This window comes from Trichinella spiralis (assembly GCF_000181795.1).
Source record: "Trichinella spiralis strain ISS 195 chromosome Unknown Scfld4, whole genome shotgun sequence".
Classification (NCBI taxonomy): Eukaryota; Metazoa; Nematoda; class Enoplea; order Trichinellida; family Trichinellidae; genus Trichinella; species Trichinella spiralis.
In genome coordinates this window covers 9,914,603-9,942,223 of record NW_003526943.1, presented here as the reverse complement: position 1 = coordinate 9,942,223, position 27,621 = coordinate 9,914,603, and the positions used below count along the sequence as shown (strand labels likewise).

General features: G+C 36.1%; 8 protein-coding genes across 8 annotated transcripts; 5 read left to right on the top strand and 3 right to left on the bottom strand.

Annotated features, from left to right (window-relative positions):
* Window positions 1-161: 161 nt before the first annotated feature.
* On the top strand, window positions 162-14,907 carry Tsp_02358 (putative HEAT repeat-containing domain protein). Its single transcript, XM_003378221.1, has 34 exons — window positions 162-453; window positions 742-1,339; window positions 2,011-2,094; window positions 2,859-2,979; window positions 3,041-3,183; window positions 3,255-3,393; window positions 3,453-3,594; window positions 3,668-3,840; window positions 3,909-4,107; window positions 4,174-4,340; window positions 4,484-4,612; window positions 5,149-5,254; window positions 5,308-5,501; window positions 5,582-5,653; window positions 5,712-5,818; window positions 5,887-6,148; window positions 6,230-6,443; window positions 6,512-6,726; window positions 7,035-7,525; window positions 7,643-7,679; window positions 7,813-7,978; window positions 8,258-8,388; window positions 8,480-8,596; window positions 8,850-9,040; window positions 9,115-9,254; window positions 9,326-9,498; window positions 9,596-9,781; window positions 10,410-11,120; window positions 11,812-12,104; window positions 12,561-12,903; window positions 13,045-13,122; window positions 13,221-13,435; window positions 13,570-13,678; window positions 14,794-14,907. The coding sequence occupies exons 1-34, from the start codon at window positions 162-164 to the stop codon at window positions 14,905-14,907; spliced, it is 6,852 nt and encodes a 2,283-aa protein (XP_003378269.1).
* An 852-nt stretch (window positions 14,908-15,759) lies between these two features.
* Tsp_02359 (protein HEXIM) lies at window positions 15,760-17,647 on the bottom strand. The gene is made up of 2 exons (XM_003378220.1): window positions 16,835-17,647; window positions 15,760-15,789 (listed from the first exon to the last, which is right to left on the bottom strand). The coding sequence occupies exons 1-2, from the start codon at window positions 17,645-17,647 to the stop codon at window positions 15,760-15,762; spliced, it is 843 nt and encodes a 280-aa protein (XP_003378268.1).
* Window positions 17,648-17,811: 164 nt separating this feature from the next.
* On the top strand, window positions 17,812-18,638 carry Tsp_02360 (PAB-dependent poly(A)-specific ribonuclease subunit 2). The gene is made up of 3 exons (XM_003378219.1): window positions 17,812-17,975; window positions 18,124-18,163; window positions 18,525-18,638. The coding sequence occupies exons 1-3, from the start codon at window positions 17,812-17,814 to the stop codon at window positions 18,636-18,638; spliced, it is 318 nt and encodes a 105-aa protein (XP_003378267.1).
* Window positions 18,639-18,829: 191 nt separating this feature from the next.
* On the top strand, window positions 18,830-20,180 carry Tsp_02361 (PAB-dependent poly(A)-specific ribonuclease subunit 2). Its single transcript, XM_003378218.1, is given in 5 exon segments — window positions 18,830-18,862; window positions 19,565-19,666; window positions 19,680-19,741; window positions 19,882-19,980; window positions 20,168-20,180. 5 exon segments carry the CDS (start codon window positions 18,830-18,832, stop codon window positions 20,178-20,180), a joined length of 309 nt encoding a protein of 102 aa, XP_003378266.1.
* A 3,440-nt stretch (window positions 20,181-23,620) lies between these two features.
* Tsp_02362 (PAB-dependent poly(A)-specific ribonuclease subunit 2) lies at window positions 23,621-24,006 on the bottom strand. Its single transcript, XM_003378217.1, has 2 exons — window positions 23,865-24,006; window positions 23,621-23,778 (listed from the first exon to the last, which is right to left on the bottom strand). The coding sequence occupies exons 1-2, from the start codon at window positions 24,004-24,006 to the stop codon at window positions 23,621-23,623; spliced, it is 300 nt and encodes a 99-aa protein (XP_003378265.1).
* A 229-nt stretch (window positions 24,007-24,235) lies between these two features.
* Window positions 24,236-25,119, bottom strand: Tsp_02363 (PAB-dependent poly(A)-specific ribonuclease subunit 2). Its single transcript, XM_003378216.1, has 2 exons — window positions 24,626-25,119; window positions 24,236-24,587 (listed from the first exon to the last, which is right to left on the bottom strand). The coding sequence occupies exons 1-2, from the start codon at window positions 25,117-25,119 to the stop codon at window positions 24,236-24,238; spliced, it is 846 nt and encodes a 281-aa protein (XP_003378264.1).
* Window positions 25,120-25,492: 373 nt separating this feature from the next.
* Tsp_02364 (conserved hypothetical protein) lies at window positions 25,493-26,159 on the top strand. The gene is made up of 3 exons (XM_003378215.1): window positions 25,493-25,805; window positions 25,903-25,977; window positions 26,048-26,159. Exons 1-3 carry the CDS (start codon window positions 25,600-25,602, stop codon window positions 26,157-26,159), a joined length of 393 nt encoding a protein of 130 aa, XP_003378263.1. The 5' UTR covers window positions 25,493-25,599.
* Window positions 26,160-26,908: 749 nt separating this feature from the next.
* On the top strand, window positions 26,909-27,233 carry Tsp_02365 (putative PAB-dependent poly(A)-specific ribonuclease subunit 2). Its single transcript, XM_003378214.1, has 2 exons — window positions 26,909-27,058; window positions 27,084-27,233. Exons 1-2 carry the CDS (start codon window positions 26,909-26,911, stop codon window positions 27,231-27,233), a joined length of 300 nt encoding a protein of 99 aa, XP_003378262.1.
* Window positions 27,234-27,621: the final 388 nt, after the last annotated feature.

Below are 27,621 nucleotides of genomic sequence, written 5' to 3'. Positions count from 1 at the left end.
AAATATTTTAAAAGGCTAAACATATAATAAATTTGATTGTTCATTCTGTAATTACATGATTATCTTTCCTTCTGTATTTTAATTTACTTGATTTTCCAGTGTGGATAAAAAGCGTTTTCGTTTTCTGAAGTGCTTCTTTCAATATTAATTTCTATTTGTAGATGACGAATAATGTGCAGCGACAGCGCCTTGAGTTTAGGGTTCGGGAAATCGAAAATGAACTATCCGAAATGTTGGACAAGAACGCTTTGAATAAAACAAAAATGCGAAAACTGTTGGAAGAATTGCGTACTTATGGTGGCATTGATGTTGATATGTTAGTCAGCACAAACATTGGGAAAACAGTAAATCGCATACGGACAACTTTTGTGAAATGTCCAGAACTCTTCGAAAATGCCACTTTTCTGGTTAAGAAATGGAAGAAAGAAGTTAACGCGCTGTCAACTTCTAGTCGTAGAAAAAGTAATATTTTTTAAAATTAAAAATATTATTATAAGAAAACAGAAATTTTCAGGTTTGAGTAAATCGACATCTCAGTCTTCTGACGATATGGATCAATTTTCAACATCCGAGTTGTGTTCTCAGTCTACAACAAATTTTCCTTTATTCAGTATGTGTTTTTTTCATATTTTAAAATTAATCGTTTTTTTTAATTGGATATAAATTTTTATAATTAATTGATAAAATGATAATTAATTTTAATTGTTTTCTAGACAAAATACTTTTGATTGTTAATTTCAGCTTTTCGTCTGTTTTTAATGATTCATAGTGTTGTTCGATTTTATTATCGAATAAAATGTTATTTAGATCTTTCAAGTCCAGTTCGTCATAATTCATGCCGTGCATTGTTCGATTCGATCCGATCCAATTTGAATAACTGCCGTGCTATGTTCGAAGATTGTGATGCGAATTTGTTGAACGATAACAATATAAAAACAATTGTCCAACAAATCGAAGAATCCATATATGAACTCAATGGCAGTGATGAAACAAATTCCAAATACTGTAGCGAAATACGTTCTCATGCAATGAATCTTTGCAATTCGAAAAATTGCCAACTTTTGCGAGATATTCTGACTGGGAAAATTTTGCCGGCGAATTTTGCCAAAATGACCACGGAGGAGATGGCTCCTGAAGAGGTGAAAAATATGCGCAAAGCCGTGGAACGGGATAGTTTGAAAGAGCACATGCTTTCCAATGAAGGCAGTTTGCTGCACAGTACAACTTTTCATTGTCGTCAGTGTGGTCAGCGTGACTGCAATTACACGGTTTCTTACGAAAAGGATGGTCATGAAGCAGAGGCGGTGACATACGTTGTGTGCAATCAATGCGGCCATAGGTGGAAATCTTGTTGACTTCATTTTTGGTCATTTATGGGCATCATAGATGTAATAATGCCCATTGGTTTTTTCCGGTGCAGTTTGCTACTTATTTTGTGCGGTACTACACCGAAGTGATCATATTATCAGCAGTAGTTAATTTTGTTTGTTTACTTGGTGGATGGATAGTAAATGATTCGCTGTTTTATTTGCATTGTGCTGTTTGGAAAATGCTCCACCCCCCCCACTTACCTAATGTACATCATGTGTAAAAGAATATATACTTATATACTGAGAGAAGGTTTTGTCTAGTTTCTTTCTGCTTCATTTGTAAGTGAAATGGCAAAAGGAATTAATTTGTTTTATAACATGTCATTTTTAAAGTTTTTACATTTAATTTAAGTGGGTTGAAATTAAAATTCTTTTTGATAAATCACAGTATTGTGTTTATTGAATTGCTCAAAATTACAGTATTTAATTGTACATGAAAATCTAATAATTATCACGGTGACAAAAATGAAAAGTTTTCTTTGAAAAGTAGCGTATAGGTGAAATTATTCTGTGAATGTTTATTTTTTCTTTACAATGGAAAAGTTGATGAAAAATTTAGAAAGCTTACGACGTCCAACTAATATGTTGTATGTAAATTAATAATTTGTGAATGTTAAAAATTATTTGCAGCAATTTTCAGAAAAAAAGAAGCAGTGCCATTATCAAAAGAAAAAGCGGCTCTTTTTTATCAAGTCGCAGAGGCACTCAGTAGCAATACTTTGAAGTAAGAAGCAGTTTGTGCTTTGGAACTATCAGCTAGCTGAGTAATAACAGTTGGCATTGTCATAAATGTTCGTTCGTCACAATTAGAAATATTGCATCATGTTTTCGATTTATTTACTTTAACTGTTATCTATCAACAGTTTGTACAGTAACAGAACTTTAAACAAGTTATCTGATTTTGTTTGAATTAAATGTATTAAAATTCTAGCTTATTATTATATATTTAACTGAAACTTATATTTATTTGCAGAATTAAAAGAACACGTAATAATATTATACAATCAGTATTTAATACAAAATAATTTAAATGTGATATTTATTGGTATAAATATTGTCAGTATAATTATTCGATTGTTTTGATGTCGATTTAATTGATATTTTGTATATTTTGAAATTTTCATTTATTTTAAATAAAGAATTGTTGGAGTAAAAGAAAAACAATATCGAAACGTTATCGATGATTTGCAATTTTTAGTAAAGAATGTTGTGTGTATTTTTACTTTCTTATATAAATTTGGATAAATTTTAAAGCGTAAGATTTAAGGTAAGCATTTCTATTTCATTAGATGACGATGATGAATCGTGTATACTTAGAATGCAGTTATTGTACAGATAATGTTTGTTCATAGCTATATGGAAAAATTGCAATGTTCAGATAAATTAAGTTTGAAAATTTGTTTTAAAAGAAAGATTATTATTATTATTCTATTGTTAATGAACAGCTTCTGTAACGTTGATCACTTTTTGTGCAAAAAATATGTTTAGGCAGCACGCTGAATACGGGAAAGCTTTTGGCAATGCTTTTACAATTTTATTCTCTTACTGCGATGATCCGTGCACTGACGTTCGCATTTTAACTGAGGAAACAATGAACATAATTATTCGAGTAATAAAAGCAATTTTTATTTAAATTTCAATTACCTCAAAATGGATCTTGTTCTATTCAGAGTTGCATCAACGAGTGGAATATAAGCCGTGTTCACAGCGAACTGTGCAAAGAGTTGAAGCGGAACGGATCAGCTCGGTGTATTCGTTCTGCAATGGGAAAATTTGTTGAAATTGTAGAATTAATCGGGATCCAAAAAAGACGGTAAAAAAATGTTTATTCATTAGCTTTGCATCATTCATTAGCAGTAAATAGTTGGTTATAAATTGTTTCAGACAATTTGCTATAACGTTGATTCCACTGTTTGAACAAATAATAAAAAGACCCGAGGAGATGATTCAAGACTGTATTGGAAGCACAATTGCGCGCTTGTTGCAAACGTTGGGACGTTATTTCAGAGATGAAGAGATCCACGTTAGTTTCGATTGAAAGTTAATTTTCCATTTTTAAATCAAGATCAAAGCGAATTGAAGGGACTTATCCACAGTGCTTTGGCAAATCTTCAGCTTCAGTCGACACTGTTCCGTCGTGTTGCTGCAACATTTATAACTGAACTTTGCCATAATTCAAGACGTCGATCCGACATGATTTCATACTGGTTCAGATATATTCTAAGTAAGTATTATTGTTTTTTTTAATCATAAAATTGTATATTATTTGAATTTCTCTCTTTTTTTTTTCATTTTAGCCAAAGTGACAAAGCAAGATTGTGACGATGTATTTCATCTGCTTGGCAATTTGTTGACGTTGAAAATGTTCATCCCGCTTGTTCTCAAAGAGCAGCAAATTGACCAACAATATTCCACGAATGTCGGCGGCGGTCAGCGTGTGAAACAGATTTCTAGCGAAATTTTTGTCCAAGTTTGTTGTGTTACAAAAAAAAAGATCTAATTTGAATAATAGTGAAAAATGGAATTTGCATAATTTAGCTTTGCGAAGCGATTTTGTTTTACACTGCCGTGCCGAACGACGTGGTCAATTCGCTGGCTTTGGAGATGTTGGTGAAAATTTTCGAAAATTCCACCCAAACTCAGTGTGCAATTTGGTTGAGCAAAAATTCGGTGAAAAAGTCCCGTTTCTTTTTTCCATCTGCAGATTGCGATTTGACCAGCACTGCGGATGTGGAGCGTGAGTTTGTTTGTTTGTTTGTTTGTTTTGAAAATGCAAATTACTAAAAAAAGTGGAATTTTTCAGCAGTGCGTTCAGAGTCGATTTCAAGCGCGAGTTGTTCGGACGATCCAACTGCGCTGCAGCAGGATACTGCTGTTGAACAGCCCGTGTTGAATATCTCTTTCCAAGGGGATGATTGTCTTGAGAAAAGGGTCCAACGATTTTCCGCTTCATCTGACGATCAGAGTCAAGTTTGTCCATACAGAAATATATTATAAATTTTAATTTGATTTAATATTAACGACAAACTCGAATTGAATTTGGAATTTAGTTCGGAGAGCGGGAAAGTTTGGAATCCATATGCATCGGCCGTTTGAAATATTCTGGCCTGCAGAGATCGATTGAATCGGTCGACGAGCGATTGGCACTGATGGAGATGGACGAAGAAGCGAAGAGCAATCAACAGCAGTCCAACGGACGGAAATTTGACGAACATTCTCATTCTTCTTCCACCTGTGCCTCAGTTAGCGGCGCTTCAGTGAATTCTGGAAAAAGTTTATTTGTTTATTTGTTTGTTTTTTTTTGCTTTGTAATTTTGTTTTTTAGCACCAACTTTTGACAAGTCGACCATATCGACCGTGGCTGATTGGGCAAAGGATGAATGTGAGAATGGGATATTTGTTTGTTTGTTTGTTTGTTTGTTTGTTTGTTTGTTGTCAAATTTATTTTTACAGTCGACAGCTTATTAGCTGAGACAACAAGCATGGCGCAGTTTTGTTGTCGTTTGATTTGCCGTCGTTTTTTGCTCTCTGGTCAAGCGGGAGTGACGTTACCGGACGAGAAGGTCCGGGTGAGTCACAAGGTGCTGTCACTGGCCACGTTGGAACGTTTGTTCATGTTGGATCATGCACTTTATAATTTGTCACTTTATGAAGGTATTTTATTTTTTTTCTTGCCCAGAAAGAAATAATTAGCACGTAGTATGTTTTCTGCTAATCGGTAGGTTGTTCGCAAAATATTTCGGATGTGTTGTTGCTTTGTAAGCATTTGGATCCTCAGGTGAGAGGCTTCGTTTCTCAAGCTGTTGCATCTCTGCTGATTTCGACGGCAACTGCCGTGCAAAGTCGAAAATGGAACAACGACGACGACCAAGAGTTCAAAGAGGGTAAGTTTTTATTGTAATTTATTTGCTTATTATTATTTTATTGATATTAATAGAAATGAAAGTTTTGAAGAGATTTTTGGAAATTTTGTCCAACGCCACGAGAGATGAGTCGAACGTGTGCATTCATTACACGTTGTCCAGTTTACGAAGAACATTTTCTATAATGCAAAAATTAAATCCGTCCGAAGTGGTGAATTGTGCCCACAGTTTGCTCAGACTTGCCTCGAATCCATATTGGCTAGTAAAGGTGATGGTGATTTATTAATAATATTTCAAAGTAGAAAACTGTTTTTTTTTCTATATGTGTGTGTGTGCGTTTTCTCTCAGGTGAAATTGGCTGAATGTTTTGAAGAATTGGATTTTTGCTTAATATCACTTTTAGAAGAAACATGCTACTCGGTAAGTTTGTTCTGCTATTTTTGCCTCGATATTAAAATGAATATTGGAAATTGTGTAGAATTTGACGGAAAAACTGCAGCCTGCTGTATTGCACTGCTTGATTGATCAGTTGCTTCTAGACGAAGATCGACGCGTCAGCAGTGCAGCGTCGACGAGCCTTTTGAAGTGAAAAAAAATTATTTTTTTTTAATTTAAAACATATATCCCATTTCATTCGAACAATTATCTTGAAGACTGATCCCACGGTTGTATTTTTTTGGCAACGTCACTTTGGTCAGCTTGAATCGTCAATATTACGGTCGTACGTTCTCCGGCCGGCAGAATTGGTTGCATCCGGATTTGCCAACTGTGCACAATTCGGCGTTGGATTATTCTTCCCCATCAGATTTGCATTACAACGCACTGTTGATCGATGATACTGAGCACAATTTGTCGACTGTGATCGACTTGCTCTATTCGACATTTTACAAAACTTCGGCCCAAGTGTTCGACTGGGTATAATAATTCAGATGCCGAGTTGGAACATTTGTTGTACAATTTTTGGAAAATTTTTTCTTTTTTTTTGCTTTTTTCCAGTTTGGATGCATCGTCGCTTTGGACGAACTGGCAACTGCATATCCTCCTCGAGTATATAGACGCGCTTGGTCGACAACGACGACCGTCAATGGCAAGTGTCTAGCTTGTCCACTGATGCAGCACTGTTTGCAACTGTTGCGCACGGATTGTTTCCAGCTGGATCCGTTGATAAGCTGGCAACGAATTTTGCATTTCGTTTCCACATTGTTTGCTGGTGCTTTGTTGTTGTTGTTGTTGTCAGATTAATGATATGCAAGTGAACATATTTTCTATTCTTTGCAGCTTGTGTTGTGGATTTCGAATCCCAACCGACGAATAAGAAGAAGAACATTGTCGAATTGTACGGTTTGACCGATGTTGCTGCCGATTTGATCGCCTTCACCATGCAAGTCACTTCGATGTACTGGCACGTGGTGGAACAACGAACGGCAACGCCCACGTCGACCGCACGTTTCGTCAAAAGTGGCTCTGGCTCGAGCACCACTCTGTCGTCTCCGGTGATCAAGAAATTGAAATATCCCACTTTTATTCGAAAAGAAATCAGCATCAAGTGTAATTTTTCTACTATCAAATTAAACCAACATAATCTCATCCGACAGAACATTTCTTTGTGTATGTAGTGCATCTTGGCAGAGGCGATTCTGGCGTTGGGGAACGTAGCGGTCGTTTTTCAGAAGGTGGCTATGAACCGCAGCTGTTGAATCTTTTCGAAATTTTGCGTCGTGTTGGTTCGAATTTTCGAGTATTGATGACAATTATTTTTTCATATCGTCTCATTGTGCTTGACAAAATGTTCCAAATCTAGGCAACCATTGACGCCGAAACGGAGAAAAAATTTCTCGGTCTACTTGGATCCGCTTTGCAAGCTTTGTCCGCAGTTTTGGAAGCAGTATCGGTGGTTGACTTCAGCGGATATTTGGAAGACTTTTTATTCTTCAGCAAAAGTTTGATGCCACTCATGCCTGCTCAGTTGATTTCAACACTGACTCAAGTACAACTTTTACAAATTGGATTAATAATAACAATACTAATTATTATTATTAGCATTTTGTTTCGTTTTGGCTGGTTGTTGTCGTTTTCTTTTTTTAAGGTTATCAAAGTTTTGTTTGGAACAAATTTACACTTTGAAAAGCAGCTCAGAGTTAAGCGGACACAAGATTCAATTGTCAACCAGGCGACAACACTGCAATCTTGTTCTAATTATGAACATTTTTTGGAAAATATCCAAACTCACATTGCCCAAAAGACTGCTCGTTCGATGATGCGTCACGATTTTGTCGAAGACAGTTTGATATGGTGAGAATTTTTTCCTATTCATCATATTGGACGCTTTGTTCGTTCTTTTATTTTTATACTTTTACTTTGAAAGGAAAAAACCTTCCAATATTCTAATGTTGTTGAAACTTTATTCAGTCATGTTGGCTGGTTGGAGAACAATTACAGTCAGTATGTAAGTCAACTGTTTCAAGATTCAGAAAGGAAAAGCTTCCTGTCCGAGGCAATTCAACTTTACGAACCTATTTTAATGGAGGTTTGTTGTTTGTTTGTTTGTTTGTTTGTTTGTTGACGTTCATTTTTTGCAGGGTCTGCGCATGTATACCGTGCAAAGTGATGGTCGATTTCAAGCCGCGTTTGTCGGTTTGATATGCCATCTGCTATTGGTGAAAGTCAACTATTCAGTTTTGGATCCCCAAAGGAGAATTTTGAACTTATTTTGCCAACAATTGGAACACTACATCGAAGATGACAGTTGGTAATAATCTAATAATAAATTAATTTTTTATCTTAAACTTTTAAAAGCAACAACAATTATGACATTTATCAGTGTTGATCGGGAATTTGTATGCAAATTGTTCGAATTGTTGATCATCTTGTCACACGAAAGGCAAAATACTGTTCCATTTGTGGAAATTCCAAAAATTATACAACTCGTCGAATCAATGTACACTTCCAAAGACAATCCCCTTCTGGGTAGATTCAGTTTTGGTCATTTCAGATGATGATGACGATCGTGATTGTCCAATTTAGGTAATATTGCCATGCATTATGTTGTGTTGGATTTATTCCTACTGCGACAACAAGATGTTGGCAATAATGAATTGGAAATTCAACAAGAAGTTGTCATCGCAATGCTGACCAAAGCGTTGCAGTATGCAGAAGTAGGTGGTGATCATTTGATGGTTGTTTGTGCAATTGCGATTTGTGTATTATTCCGTCGAGCTTGAATATTTTATATGAATTCTGATTCAGAGTTGGGATTCGTTCAACGTTATCATGTTCCAACTGAAAAAATTCGACGAACGTCGATGGCGTAAAATTTCCAGAGATTTGACTGACCGTCTACTTCCACTGCTGTTGGAAGGCAAAGTACTTTAGTTTTATTTATTTATTTTTTTTGTTACAGTATGTTCAACTTATTTCTTTTCAAGATTGAAATCAAAAATTCCAATTCAATCAATGCACTGTACCAGTTGTTGGATATGGTTTGTTCGAGAGCTTATTCTCCCGTCGATCCAATTTTCAGCGCTTTGTGCTTTTTGGCTGCTGAATGTGAAGTATCTTTTATTACTTTATACAATTTAGAAAAAATCTCTCTGATTCAATGATTATTTATGATAAGCATTCCACGTTGAACAAATGGAAACATCTGCTAGCGGTGACGTGCTTGTTCAGGATATTGTTTCTGCATTGTCCTGGCGATTCGTTGCTTGATCGTGCTAATGAAGTTTTGCCATCTTTGAAAGCGAACCAACAACTGGCCCCATGGATGAATTACCACACGGACACCAAACCTGAAGAATTGATCGTCAGGTAAGCTCAGAATGAACTGTATATAATTGTTGATAGTTTCAAGGCAAATTCAAGTAAAAAACAAAAACAATTAGGCTAATTCTTCGCCTGAGTGAATGGTATCTGGTCAGTTTCGTTGATTCTGCAGTTGGAGATGTCAGCCCGAACAGCCATCAATTGGAATTACAAATGATTGTCAACTTTTATGAAACGATCTTTTGGATCAATCAGTCAGGTTTGTTCAAGCTAATCACAAAGCTGGACAGAGAAAAGGAACTTTTTCCCAAAATCTTATGTGCACTGTAGGCATGCACCCCAAACTGATTGCTGTATTTCGATTCGAGGAACATTTCGTCCGCATTATTGATCAACTGGAAATTGCCAGTCGTACAGGAGAAGCAGTGCTGTTGTTTCAGCTTTGTCACATCTCGGCTATTCTATGCAACAGTGAATGGCATTTGAACGAACTGATCAGTCGGGTGCAAATCAAGTTGAGCCTTGGTTTTTTATTCATTCACACAAAAATTGAAATATTGTGTTTTGTTTTTTCCAAAACAATTATCTTTATATCCTCAGATCATTTCCCTGGTTGGTAATTTTGGTCACTTGCAAAGATCTGCTGAAAAATCAAATGAGCAAAAGCACTACAACAACAGCAACAACAACGATGGATTCGTTGTTTCTGAAATGGTCGTCGCTCAGGGTGGAGTGTGGGACTTTTTTCGCCTGTGTCGAAGAGATGGCTTTCGAACAGCTACTCAAGTATGTTGGGTGAAACAGAAAAAATATGAATTTATTCAGCAGACCAATTGTGATGTTGATTTATTTGCAAGGTATGCTTTGAAGATGGAGCATAGCTGTGAGACGATGTTGTACAATTTCAAGCGTACAATCGATTCTTCTTCGATGACAGTGAATTATTTATAAATTTAAAATATATATTAATATATTTCAATAATTAATTTTTTTCGTAGATTGGACAGCAGTTGAAAATGATTGAACTGTTGAAATACAGTTGTGAGAGGTATTCTTTGATTGCGTTGCATTTGGAAATTTCCCTTGTTCAAAGCAAGCATTATTTGGTTCGACGTTGTGCAGAACAGTCGGCTTGTCGACGTCTTCTGAGCATGATGTCGAAAAGCACTCAGGTATGTGTGTATGTGTGTGTGTGTGATGGGTTATTTTTTTAGCAGGTTTTATTTTCAATCACTTCTTTTGCAGGAATTGCAACGCATGACCGGAGTGGAATTATTGTTGAAAGATATTATTTATGCAACGTCCAAAAATTCATTCACGCTGTTGTTCAAGTAAAGTTGTTTGTTTGTTTGTTGATTTATAATTATTTGAAAAAAAATAACAAGAAAAAATTATCAAATTGTATAAGTTGAAGCCGTTGACAACGTTCAGGAATGGAGAATTGAGAAGTTTAATGGTGAAGTTTGTAAATGACAATTTGCATCCGGTTTTTGGCTTCAGCCGGCGTTTACCGCCAGAGTTGTCTGGCAGGGCAGCGGCTGGATGTTCCGACACTGGGCATTCGTTCGACAAGCTGGACGTGCTGCATCTGCTGAAAACTGACGTCTCCGCCGATGTCGGTGCCCACACTGACCGATGGTCACGGTTCGCCAAAGCGGTTCAGTGCTTTCCTGTGGAAGATGTGCGCAGCATTCTCTGCGATCAGGTCGGGGGCGATTGTGCAATTTTTCTTTTCTTTTTTTCCCACCAACCATTTATCCCGTTTAATTGTTCGATTTCCATTGTTCAGAATATATCCGGTGCCGCTTTGCGTGCTTGTTTAAAATTAGCTCGACGTCGATTTGCACTGTCCTGCGACGGTGGTGACCAAAACAATTGCGGTGCCGCTCCGGATAGGGAATTCAGCAGAAACATGCCGAAATTATTCACAGCCGGCAAAGAGGCTGTGATTTTCGCTTTGCAAAATTTGATTCGTCAATTTCCAGCCGACGCAGTGGCTCGTTTCCAATTTTCTCAATGGGAGTATGAATTGTTGTTGTTTATTCAATTTCAATTTTTCTCACGACATGTGAAAATTGTATTTCTCAGGGTCGACTTGACACTGCCAATCGGCTACCGTGAAAAAGTTTTTTCCATGCACTCATCCGTTCAAGAACTGTTCAGCATAATTTCGGCCGCATCTTGGCGCCTGTCAACGTCGGAAATATCCATAATTTTAGACTTTGTGCATATTTCGTTTTTGGTACTGTTTTTTTTGTTGTTATTGAATTTATTTTCATTTTTTACTATTTTTTTTTATTTTTAAAAAGACGTGCTTGAAATTGTTGCCCGACTTGAGTCTTCACGAAGCCACTGCCACGTTGGCCACATTTTTGACCGTACTTGCCAACCAACACTGTTGCACCTTTTTCACTGACCAGCCGCAGAACGTTGTCCATTCCATAATCGGTTGCACGTTTTGGATGTTGGTCAAATGTGAGTTGTATAATTTTTTTTTTAAAAATTCAACATTCATTGTTGTTTTTCTCGCTTTTAAGCTTTTCGGCTTTCTGCACTTTTGAGACGATTGCCCAGTAAATTACCATTCACACAAGGTTCGATATTTTTCTTTCTTTTTTGTTGATTCTCTATTTTGTCGATTGTCGGGAATTGGATTTTCAGTAAACGAAACGGAAAAGATGAGCTTTCTTTATTGTGAAGCAATGTTGGCATTTCGACGTTCTCGTCGACTGTACGAACAAGTGCAGGATGCGTTGATCAGCGACACGATCATTGGTCAGTTGATTAATTAATTCATTATAATCAATTATAAGCAGATTGTTGTTGAGATTATTTTATTCGTGCTTTTTTTCCTCTGTATAGGTGTGTGTCGACTTCCACAAGTGTTCAGCTTTTGCTTGACTCCGTTTGCTGCATTTCCATTCGGCTGGGTGCCGGATGTGAAACGTATCGGCGATCTGTGCACGTTCAGCAACGTGCCGGTTCGATTTTTGGTCCACGCCGACGTGCTGAAAGATTTCATCTACCGCGTCTGTTTGTTAGGTTGGCTAGATGATTCATCTTTCTTGTATCATTTGCATACTGTTTTCTTTTCGTTCAGGCTGGTCGAGTAAGCAGCAATTCGAAGAAATTTGGATGACACTGGTGGCAGTGTTGAGCGCAACTCCGATTGGCAAAGAAATGTCCCACAGAGATCGGCTGGTTTGTGGTGGTTTTTGCTATTTATATCGTAATACAATTTGGTTGTTTATTTGAAAAGGATACTGTTGATCGAGTGACCGCTAGCAGTTTAGCGGTGCGTTGCATCGGCTGTATATTCACGATGACTTCTCCTCGTTTGGTGCTGACTCCGGTGAACAATTGGAAACGAGCCGCCCAATTTCGACCGCCGTGTTCATTCCAAAGCGAGCCAACGTATGCCAAAAGTCAATATATTGTTGATCCGCTGATGATGTTTGATAGTTTTGTTTGTTTGTTTGTTTTTTGTTGTGTGGGGATATAGGTGGAATAAGCGCTGCGCTGAAATAGCTCATTTGGTAAAGTTCGAATTGGAATCGTCGTCCAGTTTGGAAATGCAAGCAGACCTTCAACTGCCCTGCAGCTTTTGCGACGTGGAAAAGTTGTACGAAAGTGCCAAACTGCTGAACCGTGCCCAGATTATCAATTCCAACATCGCTTCCGGTGGTTCAATCGTAACGCCGAATTTGAGGGGTGAAACGATCGTCATTTGTCATTTTGTTTTCAACTTGATTCTATTCCATACAATATATATGTATTTTTTTTGTTTTATATCAGAATCATTTGATCTGGTTTCATGCATGTATTTTGTCATTGATCTTTTCGATCATTGGTTCAAGGATGGTCCGGATCAAGTGCCACTGTTGTTGCTAATTTCTACTCTGGATGCTGTAAAAGAATCTTACATTTTATCTTTTCTTTGCTTTGCTTAGAAAGTGGAACCTTTTCTGTAGATTGTATGCTTGTCGGATTTCTTTTTCGAAGACGCCCACAGCGAATGGATGACCAACCATATGAATGTGGTCTTTCAGGCGAGATCTGCGGACGACGAGTTCATCACCAACGTTATTCTCTTTGGCATTCTCAAATGTGCCGCCAACTTGTGCAGTGTAAGTACAAAATGTGTGTGTGTGTGTGTGTGTGTGCATGAATGAGAAAATAATTTTATTCACTCTCAAAAGAAAATATTCTGTTGATAAAATTTCAGAGCAACGCAGAATCGTTGAAAATGATCTTGCAAGTTGTCGACCACGGATGCAAAATTCCATTTCAATCGAACAAGATGTTCATGCTTTTTGGTCTTTTACAATCGTTGCGCAGTTTCCCATCGGCCGATGTTGCCTGCTTTTTGCCCAACATTGGCGAATTAATTTTGCACACTTTTCAACTGATGTCCGACCGCCAGGCGGTGAACAACGTTCAGTGAGTAGTAGTGCATTTTGCAGAAATTATCATTTTATCCATATTCACACTCAGAACAACAATATATTCAAATATATGATTTTGTATCTGCATTTTATTACGCAAAATTGTTTTCATTTTTTTTATTATTGCAGAGTTTGCGGATTGGATTATGAGGTAGCTTGTTGTGCGCTCGCTTGTCAAATGATGGAAAAACTTGCCGACGAACACGGCACGGTGGATTATTTGAAAACTCTGCTCAAAGTTTGTTCTATAAATGAATGAATAAAATTAATAATCGTGTGTGTAGTGTAAAAATTATTATAATTAAAAAAAGTTTTAATTTGCAGCTCGCCGCCGAAGCGTACCAATCACCGTTGCCGCATTGCTTGCAGAACGCAGTGGCCACTGTTTTGCAAACGTTGGTTCGATTTCCGGCCATGAATTTCGAATGTCGTCAACAAATTTTAACAGTCACCACCAAATGGTTTGATAAATTTTTCCCATTTATTTATTTATTTATTTATTTATTTGTTGTTTATCTTAAAGCTTCGATGTGGAACCTGGCAATTCTTACATCTTTACGTCGCTGACGTTGATGCTGATCAGTCTTCACTTTAGTTAGTGTTGATCGTTCGTTATTACTTGTTGCTTCATTTCTGTGAACATGATAATGATATATGTTTTTTTTTTCTTCTTACTTTTTTAAGTAAAAAATTGGTTTAATAATCAAGCAGATGATGATCAACAACGGCAACAGCTCGACGCAAGTGCAAGTGATCAGTCGAAAGCGACATTTCATATTATGGTCATGGAACGATTCGATATAATTTTACGAAAGTATTCATTCCACTTTTTTGTCATTTAATCTTGTCAAATTTTTGCATAATTTTGGTTACATTTTAGAATTGCTCAATCCGCAACTGAAATTACAAACGTCCTTGGAGTGGTATGTTGTGAATTTTTGAAAGACAACTTTTCGCCGAGTGATGTTATTCACAAATTGGTTCTCGATTTCATGAGCAACATGAAATCTGCTGATCAGCAGAAGGTGTTGATTGATATTCTCTGCTCAGTAAATTTTTCTTTTCTTCTTTTCTTTTCTCTTTGTGTGTGTGTGTGTGTGTGTTTGGTGTACTCTGTTGTGCATATTTTTTCAAGGTTTTAAAAGATTTCCAATCCAAAGACGAGCCCACAATATTCAATTGGATATTGTTGCTTGTTCCATCAATTGTGGAAAAAAGACCCTCCAATTTGGCCATATCTTGCTTGACATGCTTCTTCTTGTCCATCTTTAAAGAACCTTGGATGGAAGCGCTGTACGTTGGTTGATTATTCAATTTCATCTTTTTAGTTTATTTTCTTTTAAAATATTTTAGTCGAATTATTGCGCTGAATCGTCTTGGCAAGATGGAAGAATTCGATACGGAGTTGTTTGCGTTCACGGTGAGACGATTCAAAGAACTTTTGCCGAACGAAATTCTTGTCAATGATTTTCTGGCTATTTTTGCCAATTTTTCCATACAGTATCCCAACACAGCCTATTCACTTGCGCATCAATATTGTATGACCAAAAAAACTTGATTTCTTTTTTTTCTGAGAAAATTTTCAATCTCTGATTGGCTTGATTCTGTCTGTATAATGCAGTGATTCTCTTCTTTTTCTTTTAGGTGTGACTAATAAAAATATTTTACAAAATTTATCTGATGAGCAAATGCCACAGAGTAGAATAATAATAACAAATAATTTAAATGCAATTGAACAGATGTTTCGTTGTGATTAATGAATTGCCGTTGATTAGTTGAAAACATTTGTTCGATTTACATGTCGTATTTGTGTCGTATAGTAGTAGTTCTTGTTGTGTCTGTTTCGTGCAAATTCATTTCGCAAACTTTCATTGTGACCGAATATCAGCTTTCACAACGTTCGCACTATGTAGAATAATCATTCATCTGTAATTTGACACGATATTCGACACTGATCACAAATTTACAGTATTTATTCCCCCTTTGTATACTTTTACGCAAAACTTCCAACATCATTTACAAATACAGTTCTATCAGTGTAACATAATTTAACGATAATTACTACATTTAAACTCGTGCTTTAAAGTATGCTACAGGTTTACACATACAGGTCGCCCACAATACAGCACATTCTGAAGTAAATTTTCAACCGTCAACAAGTTTATTTTTAGTTTATTGTGCTGTTGTAATTGATTTATTTTTCGCACGATTTCAGTAAAAGTGCTATTGCAAAGTTGATTCGCAGTGCCGTAAAGCTCGAAGCAAATATTGCTTTCTGTTGCTTCCTCTACGGGTGTTGCAGTTTTCTTTTATTCAATTTCATTTATAACTGCAGACAACCTTTTTCATCTAAAATAATTACAGTTATCCAAAAACAAACTTTAAATGCTCCAACCCTTGCTAAAAAAGAAAATTCATATACTTCATTCAGCCTCGAAAATGTTTTCTGCGTTGTGTTGGCTCACCTAGTCCTGTAACAGCTGTCGATCACCTTCTAGCACAATATGCAATGGATAGGATAATATCAGTAAAAAAGTAGAAATTATTATTACCATCATATTTAGCTAGTTACTTGCCACCGTTTTCTTCTTCTGCACTGCATTGTACACACTATATTAAAATTCAAATGATGATAAAAATTACTTTCATCACACACACAAATAATATGTACATAGAATACGCGCGCAAGTCTGGCCTGCAAGTAGAGCTGCAAAAATCACATCGTCCAAGCACAGCAAGCCGTGGTGTGTCGAACATGCGAAAGTGGCTTCTCTCGAATGGCCAAATATCTAAAAGCTAAAACAAATAAAAAACCATCGCTCACAATTCCAGCGAGTCGGTACAATAAGACAGAAAAAGCAAATGAACGCACGTTGACATATTAAACATTTTATAAATTTTTCGTTTTAAACTTTTTAAACTGGACAAGCTTTGTGCAACAAAAAATAAAAATAATGAGGAGAATGTAAATGTCACAGCATTTGCATACAAGCAGAAACGAGACAAAATATAAGAAAAAAAAATTTTTTTTCTTTCACATCGCCTAGAGTAGAAAATGGAAAACTAACCGAAAATCGAGAAAAAGCAAAAAACTATATCCTTTGAGTAGTAGCTTTTTTTCACCGTGCTTGTATATATATATATATATACATCTTTGGAGTTTGAATTGAATTGTGTTGTGTCTATTGTTTATACAGCAGCAGAAACAACAACAACAACAACAATAAAATTCACTGCTCATTACAATGATGTCTGCTTGGTTGGGAACACAGTCAATCAATAAAAAGTGTAAATTTTGTCGCCAATACGAGCATCAAGTCGAATGACCATTTTGTTGGTGCTCTTCTCCATCAGCCAAACCGACAAGTTGTGGTGGTGGTGGTGGTGGTGTTACGTCGTTGTGTCCACAGGTACTGCATCGTTTGGCCAGTTCAGATACTGCACTGCGCAATTGAGCGCTTTCCGATTGATAACGTTCCAGCTCTTTCTCCAAATGAATGTACTCCTGCACCAGTTGCTCTTTGCTCATCTCTTCCAAACGTTCCGCGTGCGCTGTTTCGTATTCGTAATCGAATTCCCGTTCCAACATGCACAAATCACCTTCTGAAGTGGTCACCGAATCCGAAGAATACTCATCGCCCACCATATGATCACTGTGATGATGATGGTGATGATTTGGCACGTGTTTGGTGTGACCGTGGTGGTCATTCACGGCACCTTCGTGACGTATTGTGTCAACAATTTCATCGACGCAGATCGGTTCCGACTCGCGGGCTTCGCGGTCGTCCAACAGAAACTGCGTCGTGTTGTAAGGGGCCACCGGCAGACCGTGGGCGAAGCGCTGGGCGCGAATCCGCTCCGCACGACGCTCTTCGCGCAGCTCCAACCGCTGGCGCTCCTCCAGAGACAGTTTGAAATAGGGTTTCCATGGGCGGCGTACCTGGCGACGGGTTCGCTTTTTCCGCTTCGGCTTACCTGCTGTCGCCTCAAGCTGCTGATCATCACCCCTGCTCTCCGACGAGCCACCGGCCTCGAAAACAAGAGAAACCACCTCTGATGAATTCTCAGTTCGGTCGCAAGAGGGCGTCACCGATTGAAATTGTTCGCCTACTGCTGCTCCCTGCTCACCGTCTGGATGTGTTAAAATCGACGACCGCGCCTCTTCGCCGCTGGAAAAGCTTAAGCCTTCATTATCATCTGTCTGCATATTTTCCGTTTACAAACGAAAAAAGCAAAATGAAAAGTACAACAAATAAATAAATAAATAAATAAACGGAAAATAAAATAAAATAAAATAAAATAAAATTGTGAAAAATTATAATCAAAATAAACAAGGCCGCGAAATCTCAATCTCGCAGTTTCAAACTAGCTATGCTATATGCTATTTGCTCTGCTAGGCTATCCTCTGCTGCTGTGTTAGAATTATATGCACAACGCGTAAACAGACGACCGCACGCGCTGAACTGCCAACCCGAAATGAGCTCACTGCTCGCGCGGCGATCCTTAAATATAAAGGCTGAGCTACTGCGCGCGACGTAGCAATTCCATAGAAAATAACCCGCTGATAAAAGTGTCTTTTTTCTTCGTATTTTTATTAAAATGTTTATTTGCTTTTCGAATTCTATTTTAGATTTCACTTTGAAAGACGTTTTTAAATTTTTATTTCTTTTTTCTTTTACAAAGTCAATGCTTCGAAAATGCGTACGTTGATGACGTTGCTACAGTATGCTATTCAAGTGATCTATCTATTCATTTCAATATATTCAATGAGATAATTTTGCGTGTACAATTTCTTCAACGAAATGCATTTCTTCACATGAGTAATTGTTTCTGTGTGATAAAAATGTTATCTGTTATTGTTAATTTTTCACATTATTCTCAAGTCGAATAATCCAAACAAACAGTCAGTATAACAAATGATGTTTTCTTTCAACGGCTTGTTTATTTGTTACTTTGTTTCGTTGTTCTTTTTTCTCGTATTAAAATATGAAATAAAAATTGTTAAATTTTGTTTCATTGACGATTTGCTTGTTCTGAACATGAAATTTGTCATGACAAACGATACGTCCATTTGTGTTCTATAGATCAATAGGAACAACAGTATCGATAAAGAGGCGAAAATTTTTAGTTGGAAATTTGTAACAAATCATTTGATGCCGTTTGCAGTAGCTGTTTCAAGAATTTATCGAAAAACATGACGAATAAGCTTTACGATTAGGGGTGGCTTTGTTCTTCCGTAAATGACAGTTGTAAACATTTTTCTTGTCAATTGTTGGAAATATTCATATCTAGGCTATTCGTTTCACATATTAAGTGAACTGTTTTCAATAGAAATTTGGTTATGTATGCAACGGTCAATTTTGATACGAAAAATTGTGTACTTTTTGGAATGTACTCCGAATTGGTGTGCGCTATGGAAAACGTTAGCCTGTATAATCGATATATTTGATTATTAGTTGTTTTTTATATTTTTGTAAAAAGAAAGACATCAGATCACTTTGGAGAAATGAGCGTTTTTTGTTCAGCTTAAAAATTTGTTTGTTTGTTAAAAGTTTCAACGGTTGGTGGAAAAATCTTTTCCTACGAGACATCTGTTAATAGAATTTTCAATGAGACGACTATTGATTCGTATGACTGAACACTCTTAGTCAACGCTTGTGCATCGATTGCCTTGTTGTCAGAAACATTTTACTTTATCATCATCTCGTAAATTCAAGCAAATATCACTTTTCCCTTTTGGCATCATTTACTTTCTCTTATCATTTGTTTATACATTTTAATTCGTTGATGGAGAATAATTTTTTGTCAACAATTTGTTTTGCATTGCTTAATAATTGCATACATTTTTAATTACAAACGTTGAAATCGTTTTGAAATAACTAGGATGAAATTGAATTTCACTTATTACGCTGCAGTGATACAATGTATACAGTATACATTTTCCATATTACAGTAAAATAGGGAAGTGAAGAAGTTTCAAAGTGAGAATTCAAAATTGTGTTATACTGATTGTCCAATTGCGAAGAGTTGTTCGAAATTTGTGCAATACAGTTGTAAAATTGGTCACTTCTCTCCTTGGCGTCGACTGTATATTATTTATACAAAATTATAATTATTTGCACAGTTTTCAACTGAATATCAGTATCCGGCTATATTGATCCGCCTGACACGGTCAACAACAGCAGCAGCTTACGATGGCAAAGTCACGTTCAAGCTCGACAAACTGGTTTTCTATATAGACAGAAGCAACAAAAGTGCTGACGTTTGGTTGGCTCTTTTCTCCAACCAACCCATTCGACAGGTTATTATTATTATTATTCGAAGCTACACAGTGAACAGCGATGACAAAAGCGAACCATTTGAAGCTTCAGCTTACAAATTTTATTCAATGCTTGAATAGATTTTGTCGAATTGGTAAAATTGACCTAATTTTTATCTTAGAAATGAGAAGAAATTTTCCATCGATCAATCAAAAACTCAACAACAACAACAACAACAGAGAGCATCACTGGATTCCTGCAATTGGAATCCAATGACCCGGTCAATGTACGTTTTCTGTATAGGCTGTTGTGTTGTCTGTTCAATAACACTGCATCTACACCTTAACAAATCTTCCGTTCTGCACAAATACAGTTCATGCTGTTATTTTTGTGCAAAAAAGCAACCGAAATTTATTCTTTTAATATAAAGCAATATGGAAATTTATTTTCAAAAATTCAAGTTAAAGTTCAAGGTTATAAACAATTACTGTAGTTGAGAGAAGCGAGTTTTTCTTTCGTTTAAAAATTACTGCAACTTTTTATTCGTTATACTGTAAATACGTTGACGGTTGTTGCACAGATTTGCAATTTTCCGTCTGTAATCGTCAATGTGCTTGACAATAATTGTTGGTGAAAATTTTCTCTCCAACGAAATTTTGTAAAGAAAACAACAAGCAGAATGAAGAGAGTATTTTAAATAAAAATGAAATTGTAAACTGCAAATCGATTTCCAATAATGCAAAAACACATTACCAAGATAATGTTGTGCTTAATCTAATGCTCAACTACGTTGGATTATGATTTTTAAATAAATTTTGTGCAATTTGTTAAAAGAAAATCGATCATTTTTATTTCAACGCTGACGTTATTGTCTCTTTTAAAAATGTATTCACTGTTTTCACGTAGAAATTCAAAATTTGTTTCCAACGCATCATTCATCAAAAATAGAGAAAACTATTTATTAAAAATTTAATCATTTTCATTTAAAAATTATATTCTATTTCATTTTATTGGCATTGTTAAATAACATAAGCTGCTGTTAATTTAATATTGGCATTTTCAAAAAAAACTTCAAATCACGAAAGGTTGTGATTATCAATCAAACCTTCGTCGCTTTATCAATTTCAACTTTGCTGGCTTTGCTCTCTGAATTGGCCCAAGTCGTGTTAAAGTATATTTATAATTCGGCTGTAAACAACAAATAAATAGAAAACGTGACGTCATCGCGTTGCTATGCTCTTTGGCAGAGGTGAGCAATTTCAAGTTGGCACAGCTGACCACGTTCTTTGCAACAGCTGGCTAACAGTGATGCTGATGCTCAACCTTCTCATGCGTGAAAATTTGTATGAAAACTAATTATTCATTGAAAATAATAACGAGCAAAACTTATTGCTTACGGTATGATTTGAAAACAATTCAAGTACTAAAGTAATGCAAATTTATTAAAATATTAACTTAAACAAGTTTACAATAGCCTTTATGCTGAAGAAAAATCATTAACTGATAAATTCTCCTGTTTATCACAAATAGCTCTGCCGAAAACGATTGCATATTGTTGTGTAATTGGATATTGTAAAAGGTACAGTATGATTTGTAAAGAAATGTTATTTTGAAAAAGTTATACATTAAAACTTGAATTTTAGTGCCATTCATAAATCATCATTTGAAAGTAAACAGTATTATTTGATAACGTCACTACGCATCAGTTTGAACATCCGATAAAGATCATTAGATTTTATCGAAACAACATCAATATCTGCATTTCAAATTGGCATTCGACAGTTGAGCTTTTTGAATTCGAACAAATGTACAGTAAAAATAAATAAATAGTGCATCGACGATATCGACAATAAGAACAAGGCAAGTTGAAAGCGAATTTTAATTATTCACAGTGGGCGGAATTTACAATTTTAATACAAATTGCTTTATTCAAGTGAAATGACAAATAACAATAGTTGAAATGGATTAACCGAAAATCGAATAAACTAAACGAAAAGTTCATCTTGTGTACATGAACTACTGGTTTACATGGCCTGAAGATTAACGTGCACGAACATTTCGATGTTCATAAATATACCGAGGGGTTTGCATTTTAAATTTTACTCTTATTTATTGTGTACAAGCTTCAGATTTAGCATTTTTAATAGTATACTGTGAAACTGCCTCATTATTTATACAAGTAGTCCTTTGTAGTTTTGGAAAAAGTGCAATAAAATAAGATTATAAGATTTTTGTTTGAAATCATAGTTTATTTAATTACAATATTCTTCATCTGCACATATTTTTCTCTTTGCTGTAACTTCTCTAAATATACTGTGGAAGAAGAAGCAATTCACGCTGTATGTTGGGAAAGTTGCTGTGTTCTACTTGTGGAGTAGTTTCAAATAAGTTCAAGAAAATGTTCTTTTATCAGAAAGACAGCAGCTCATTTAAAATGAGATTTTAAACAATTATTAATTCAAATTTATAAAAACTAAACTGAACGTGCGTAGTGATTTTTAATTAAACGAAATAATGTATTTCTTATTGAAAACAAATCATCATTCAAATTTGTTTTAATCATTGAGGCCAAAAGTGAAAAAAGTCGGCAACCTTTGCTTTGCATCAGATGTAAAGTTGAAAATTACATAATTTTCTTTCTTTTTAAAAATTTGTTTATATTTTCTGAGGATGAAAACATCAAATAATTGCCCTGTCATGGATTATAATAAAGCTGCGATACATATTTATTTATTTACTGTTATTATTTCATAAGAACCTCGAAGATAATTCTAACAGTATTGAATAAATCAGAGGACGACAAAGCACGTAATGCGTATTAAGCTTTCGAATTTCATTGCATTTTCATAAAGACAGGATTCTCTTTTCCCTTGCTAGAATGGCAAACAGTGTTTTCGCGTTTGTCAATTCTCCTTCCTTCAGAAAGACAAACAATTGTATTAACTGTCATTATTCATGGGAGTTATTAAAAGCAGAATTGTTTGAGCAGCGCATTCATTGAATGTCGTGAAATCAAGTTTCCTTTTTAACATAAGCTAAACTGGAGTTTATTAAAAGAAAACTATATTTATGAATAAGTGAATTATTCACATGACTTTCCGTGAATTTAACCTTTTAAGAAATTATTTCCAAGCGTAACTCCTAAAATTGTACTTAAAAACGGCAGTTGTCACATCAGTCACGCCAACTGTTTCGATTTATTATTGCAGCTTATTATTTGTTTCTTTTTTAGGTTTACATCATCATGCAGTTAAAAAATAGTGAAGAACAACAGATTTATTTTTATCTTCAGAAAAGCTTTCTGACCATGTGAAAATTATTTGAACTTGAAAATCACCATTTTGTCAGTTACCCCATTTATTTGCTGTGCGTTAGAACCTCATAAATTAATGATTCATATATCTTAAATATTAAGGAAAAGTTTCACGAAGCGTTGCCATTATTTTTATTTTTGAATATTTTTTACTTATTTTATTTTTTTGTAAATGAAATTCATATTCATTGTAGCATTACATAATTTAGTGCTGAAAATACAATAAAAATGTGAAATATCATAAATTAAAATGAAGTTCCTCATATTATACCTGAATATCATTTTAGTACGATATCATTCCTTTATACGAGAATAATTTGTCAGTATCAGTTATTGAACATTTTTGGATTTCACATGAATAATTTTAAAAAATTAAGCGATGATTTATTTCTATTCGTTTATTTTTCTATTTTCAGGAGACATTTTTTAAATGAAGAAATGAATCCGACGGATCTTTCAACTACTGACGATGCTTACTCAGCAGATGAAAATGATGATATTGACATGGATGGATCAAGCAAGTTGCAGACAATACAAAAATGTATGGCAAAATTTCGTACTGCAGATTTTATCATGGAAGGTGAGTTTGTCAGTACAGCAAAAGAATTCATCTCGGCCGGTGGCAACTGGGAAGAAGCAGTTGAGGTAATCGCTGACAGTTACGTGGCCCACGCCCAAAGTTGCAATGTGATGGCCCAAGCAGCATTGTCTGTTGGCGTGGATGCATACTCCGTTCGTAAAATGCTCGAAGATGAACTGGCTTCACTGATAATCAAAAAGTTCAGCCCATCCCATACTGATAGTCTCTTACACAAACCTCAAGAATTCCACCAGATTTTGACATCAATTACCAGTTCCACCTACTGGCATCCACTCATCATGAAACTTCACGAGAAGTTCCCAGAATGTACAGTGATCGATTACTGCGTGAAGGCAATTTTGAATACTGGCGAATTGAGTGCCATTACACCTCAGGTTGCAACGTCGATTCATCAGTATGCAGTTTTTGTGAAATCTCTCGTCACTGTGCTGGAGGAATTTCTGAAATCTAGCCTTCACTCAGACCAAAGTGCGGATGCTTTGGAAAAATTAGCTGGAATTGTTTGTCTGCGCGAGTACGGTTATTTTTACGTCCAAACTACACTGTATCATTTGATCACCAGTGAGCCGACGTATTCTCACGTGGCTCGTTTTATTAGCTATTATTTGAGAAAATCTCGCGCTACGAAGGATACGGTAGACGTGACAATATCCATGTACCGGGTATTCTACGATTACGATTCCAACTTGCTGGAATCGGTTCATTCGATGATGAGACGGAAGAAGCCGACTGCCGCCGACATCGGTGAACTGTACGACACATACTACAACGTGCATGCCCCATCGCCGGAACTGCTCTGCGATCCGGATTGCTTGGATTTACTGTACGATTGCGTTTTTCGAAAAGATTCACATTTGAACGATGAAGTTTTGGAAAAAGCGATCTTCTTGATCTCCTACGCGGCGGTTTTGAACGACGACTGCAGTCCATTCCGCTTGGAAAATGACCACCAGATCTGTTCGGACGAGTTGAACTATTTTTTGAAATTGCTGACCAAAATGCGAAATATACTGGTCAACTCTCGCAGCAAGCACGACTTGCTGTTGCACTTGCAAGACATTTTCGGCGAGATGAAGCACGTCGCCGTCGCGACCGGCGTCTTCCACTGGATACGCAGCCTGGTCATGTCGGATGAGTTTTTCAAAACCCACCAGGAACAACTGCCGACCGAGTTCATCATTTTGGACGAAATTGTTTCGCTGTACAGCTCGTTGCACGAGAAGGTGTTCGACCTGCTGACTCATCTGTTCAATTCGGACGCATTTCGTCAGTACGGCTGCGATGTACGATTTCAGCTTGAACGCAGGCGCATGATCCTCGACCGCATGGTCCACATGTTCACCTACAACTACACGCTGCCAGTAGCTCGCTTCATCCGCTCCAAGTTGAACTCCAGCACGGCCGACGTGTCGCTGTTTCGTTACTTTCTTATGGAAGTTCTCGAAGTGGTCAGTCCCACTTATTCGGCAAATTTCGTCGCAGCTTTCGCGCCCATTGCTCAGCATCCGTTAATTGCACACGACGAAAAATTGTCCGAAGAGCAGCTGCAAACGTTGAAGCAATTTTTAGAAAGCGTCCCTCTTGCTGTTGAAGAAAATCAACAATAATAATTATCGCAAGACAATTCTTGTTGATTTTTACTCTCATAAATACCTCAGTTTATAATTTGCCCCACGTTTAAATACGATGTTATTTTATAATAATGTATCAGTTAAATGGTAACGCTCAAAATTCTTTTTTTATAAAAAGCAATTCATTTTGAAAAGTAAGTACTTTGCATACTGTACTTTCTACACTTGAAAATCATGTTCCTCTTTCTGCTAAATCTACGCACCTTTTGTATTAAAAAATTTTTTTCTGTCAATTTTGAATTCTTATTATTTATAATAAATTTGATTATAACACCGAATCATGCATAAAATCATTCAACCTCTTGATACTGAATATTTCTCCTTTGCAATTGTTGTTGCGTAGGATCGTTTAGAATGGCAGAAAGCCGGGTAGAAAAAGTAGGAAGCATATTTTCACGAATCAGAGGATTATTAAAGTCTGGGTCAATGAAACCGATCGATCGTCCATTATGGTACGACGTATACGCTGCGTTTCCACCCAAATTTGATCCACATTTCGATCGTCCTCCTGTAGATGCTGTACAGCGAGAAATTGTTTATGCTGAAGATTTCATTCGGGCGTAAGTTGAATGTTGTTGGGATATTCGTTTAATAAGTTGTATGAGATGACCACAAATGCACAAACTATTTACTGTTTTAATTGTTTTGTTGTTTCAGTCGATTTTTCAAAGAGTTCAAAAATCCAGGAGTATTCAATTTACTTTCAAGCCGTGGAATGCCCGCTTCAGAAAGGTGAAAACTACTAACCACTCTTTCGGACCATTCGTCTTTTTCATTGTAAAATGTTAGTCGTTATTTTTAGATTTGTGAAAAAATTTATGGAATCGACAAAAGAAACTGACGAACCGGATCAAATGGAGCGGTCGTTTCTACATCTAATGGATGAGTTTAAAAGGTCAAAATCTGAAGCTTAAACTAATCTTTTTATTTGGCATTTTTCTTGTAAATAGAAATTACCCATTATATTGTTAATGTGCCTGCTTAAAGTGATTAAATTTATTCGTCAGATGGGGAAAGCAATCACTTTTCATTGTTACTCAAAAAGAAGCTATACAAAAAACTCTATTACTGATAATCGAGCAAGTTGTCTGTGTGGAATTCTCAGCGCGAAGTTCGATTTTGCTATAACAATAGCAAAAGTACGACTCTACCGGTGGAACTTCTTTATTATCGTCAACGCCAGTAAAATACATGCCAGTATTTCAACAAACAACAGAAAGCAGTTGTCTGTAAATAATACAAATCATACGACACAAATCAACTTATGCGAGGAAAAGTACGATATTGCTGACGAAATCAATATACATTCTAAAAATACTTCAAATGAGTAGCGTACTACAGTAAGATTAAAGACAATAAAGTGGAATTTCTTCTGTCTTCAACAGAGGCATTGTCAGTGCCAATTGAAATTCAAATACTTCGTTAATGGTATATATTATTTTAATATTTTCTCAATTTCTGAACTTCGCAATTATAGGGCATATATTACGCATACCGTACTATAACCATGGTTATTCAGTAAAATTTTTATGAATACTGTAAAAATATTATTTGAAAATACCATAATGAAATTTTTCAGATAAATTTTGTTTATTAAGACTTCATTCAAGGTTGTGTGTGTGTGTGTGTGTGTGTGTGTGTGTGTGTGTGTGTGTGTGTGTGTATGTATGTATCTGGACAGGGAAGTCATAATTCAGGTGCAGAGGTGATTCTGACATCTTTCAGAGTCCTTTGGCAAGAATCATTTCGTCGTTCTTCAATACTATCACGAACGGGACTAGTTCAGAATCTCCGTTGTTTAACTTCAGCCGTAGTATATTAGAGGAATATTTTTAAAGTGGATGCACTGTTTACTATCCACTTGTTTTTCTGATGACTTCAGCAACACTGTCTGCAGACGCGATGCAAACGGAGGATGCAACTTCACGCCAGCAGTAGTCTTCTCGCTAATGAATATTTATCATGATTTTTTAATGGTCATCATTTGAATCGTAAATTATATCAGAAAAAAAAGCAGGTGTTAAACATTTGCTCTCAGCTCAGAAATAAGCATTGTTGACTGTCATCCTTGAGCAACAGTGTGCCCTGTGAAATATACAATGCTTATTGCCGAATGGAGATGATCTCGTAAGAAAACTCCCAACCTTTGAATTAAGGAGTAATTCAGAAAGGGAAAAAACAAAAAGCTTGTAATTCGAATACTCTTTGCAGTAACCCTTTGCCACTTGTCCTTAGCTACAAACTTTGTCGCTACATCCTTATTGCAAAACTGAAAACGCTAATGGAAAGCAACAGACATTTCGCAAATCTCTATTAATTTCATTTTTTTTGCAAAGCGTATTTAAAATAACAGTTTAGCATAAAAACACGCATTAT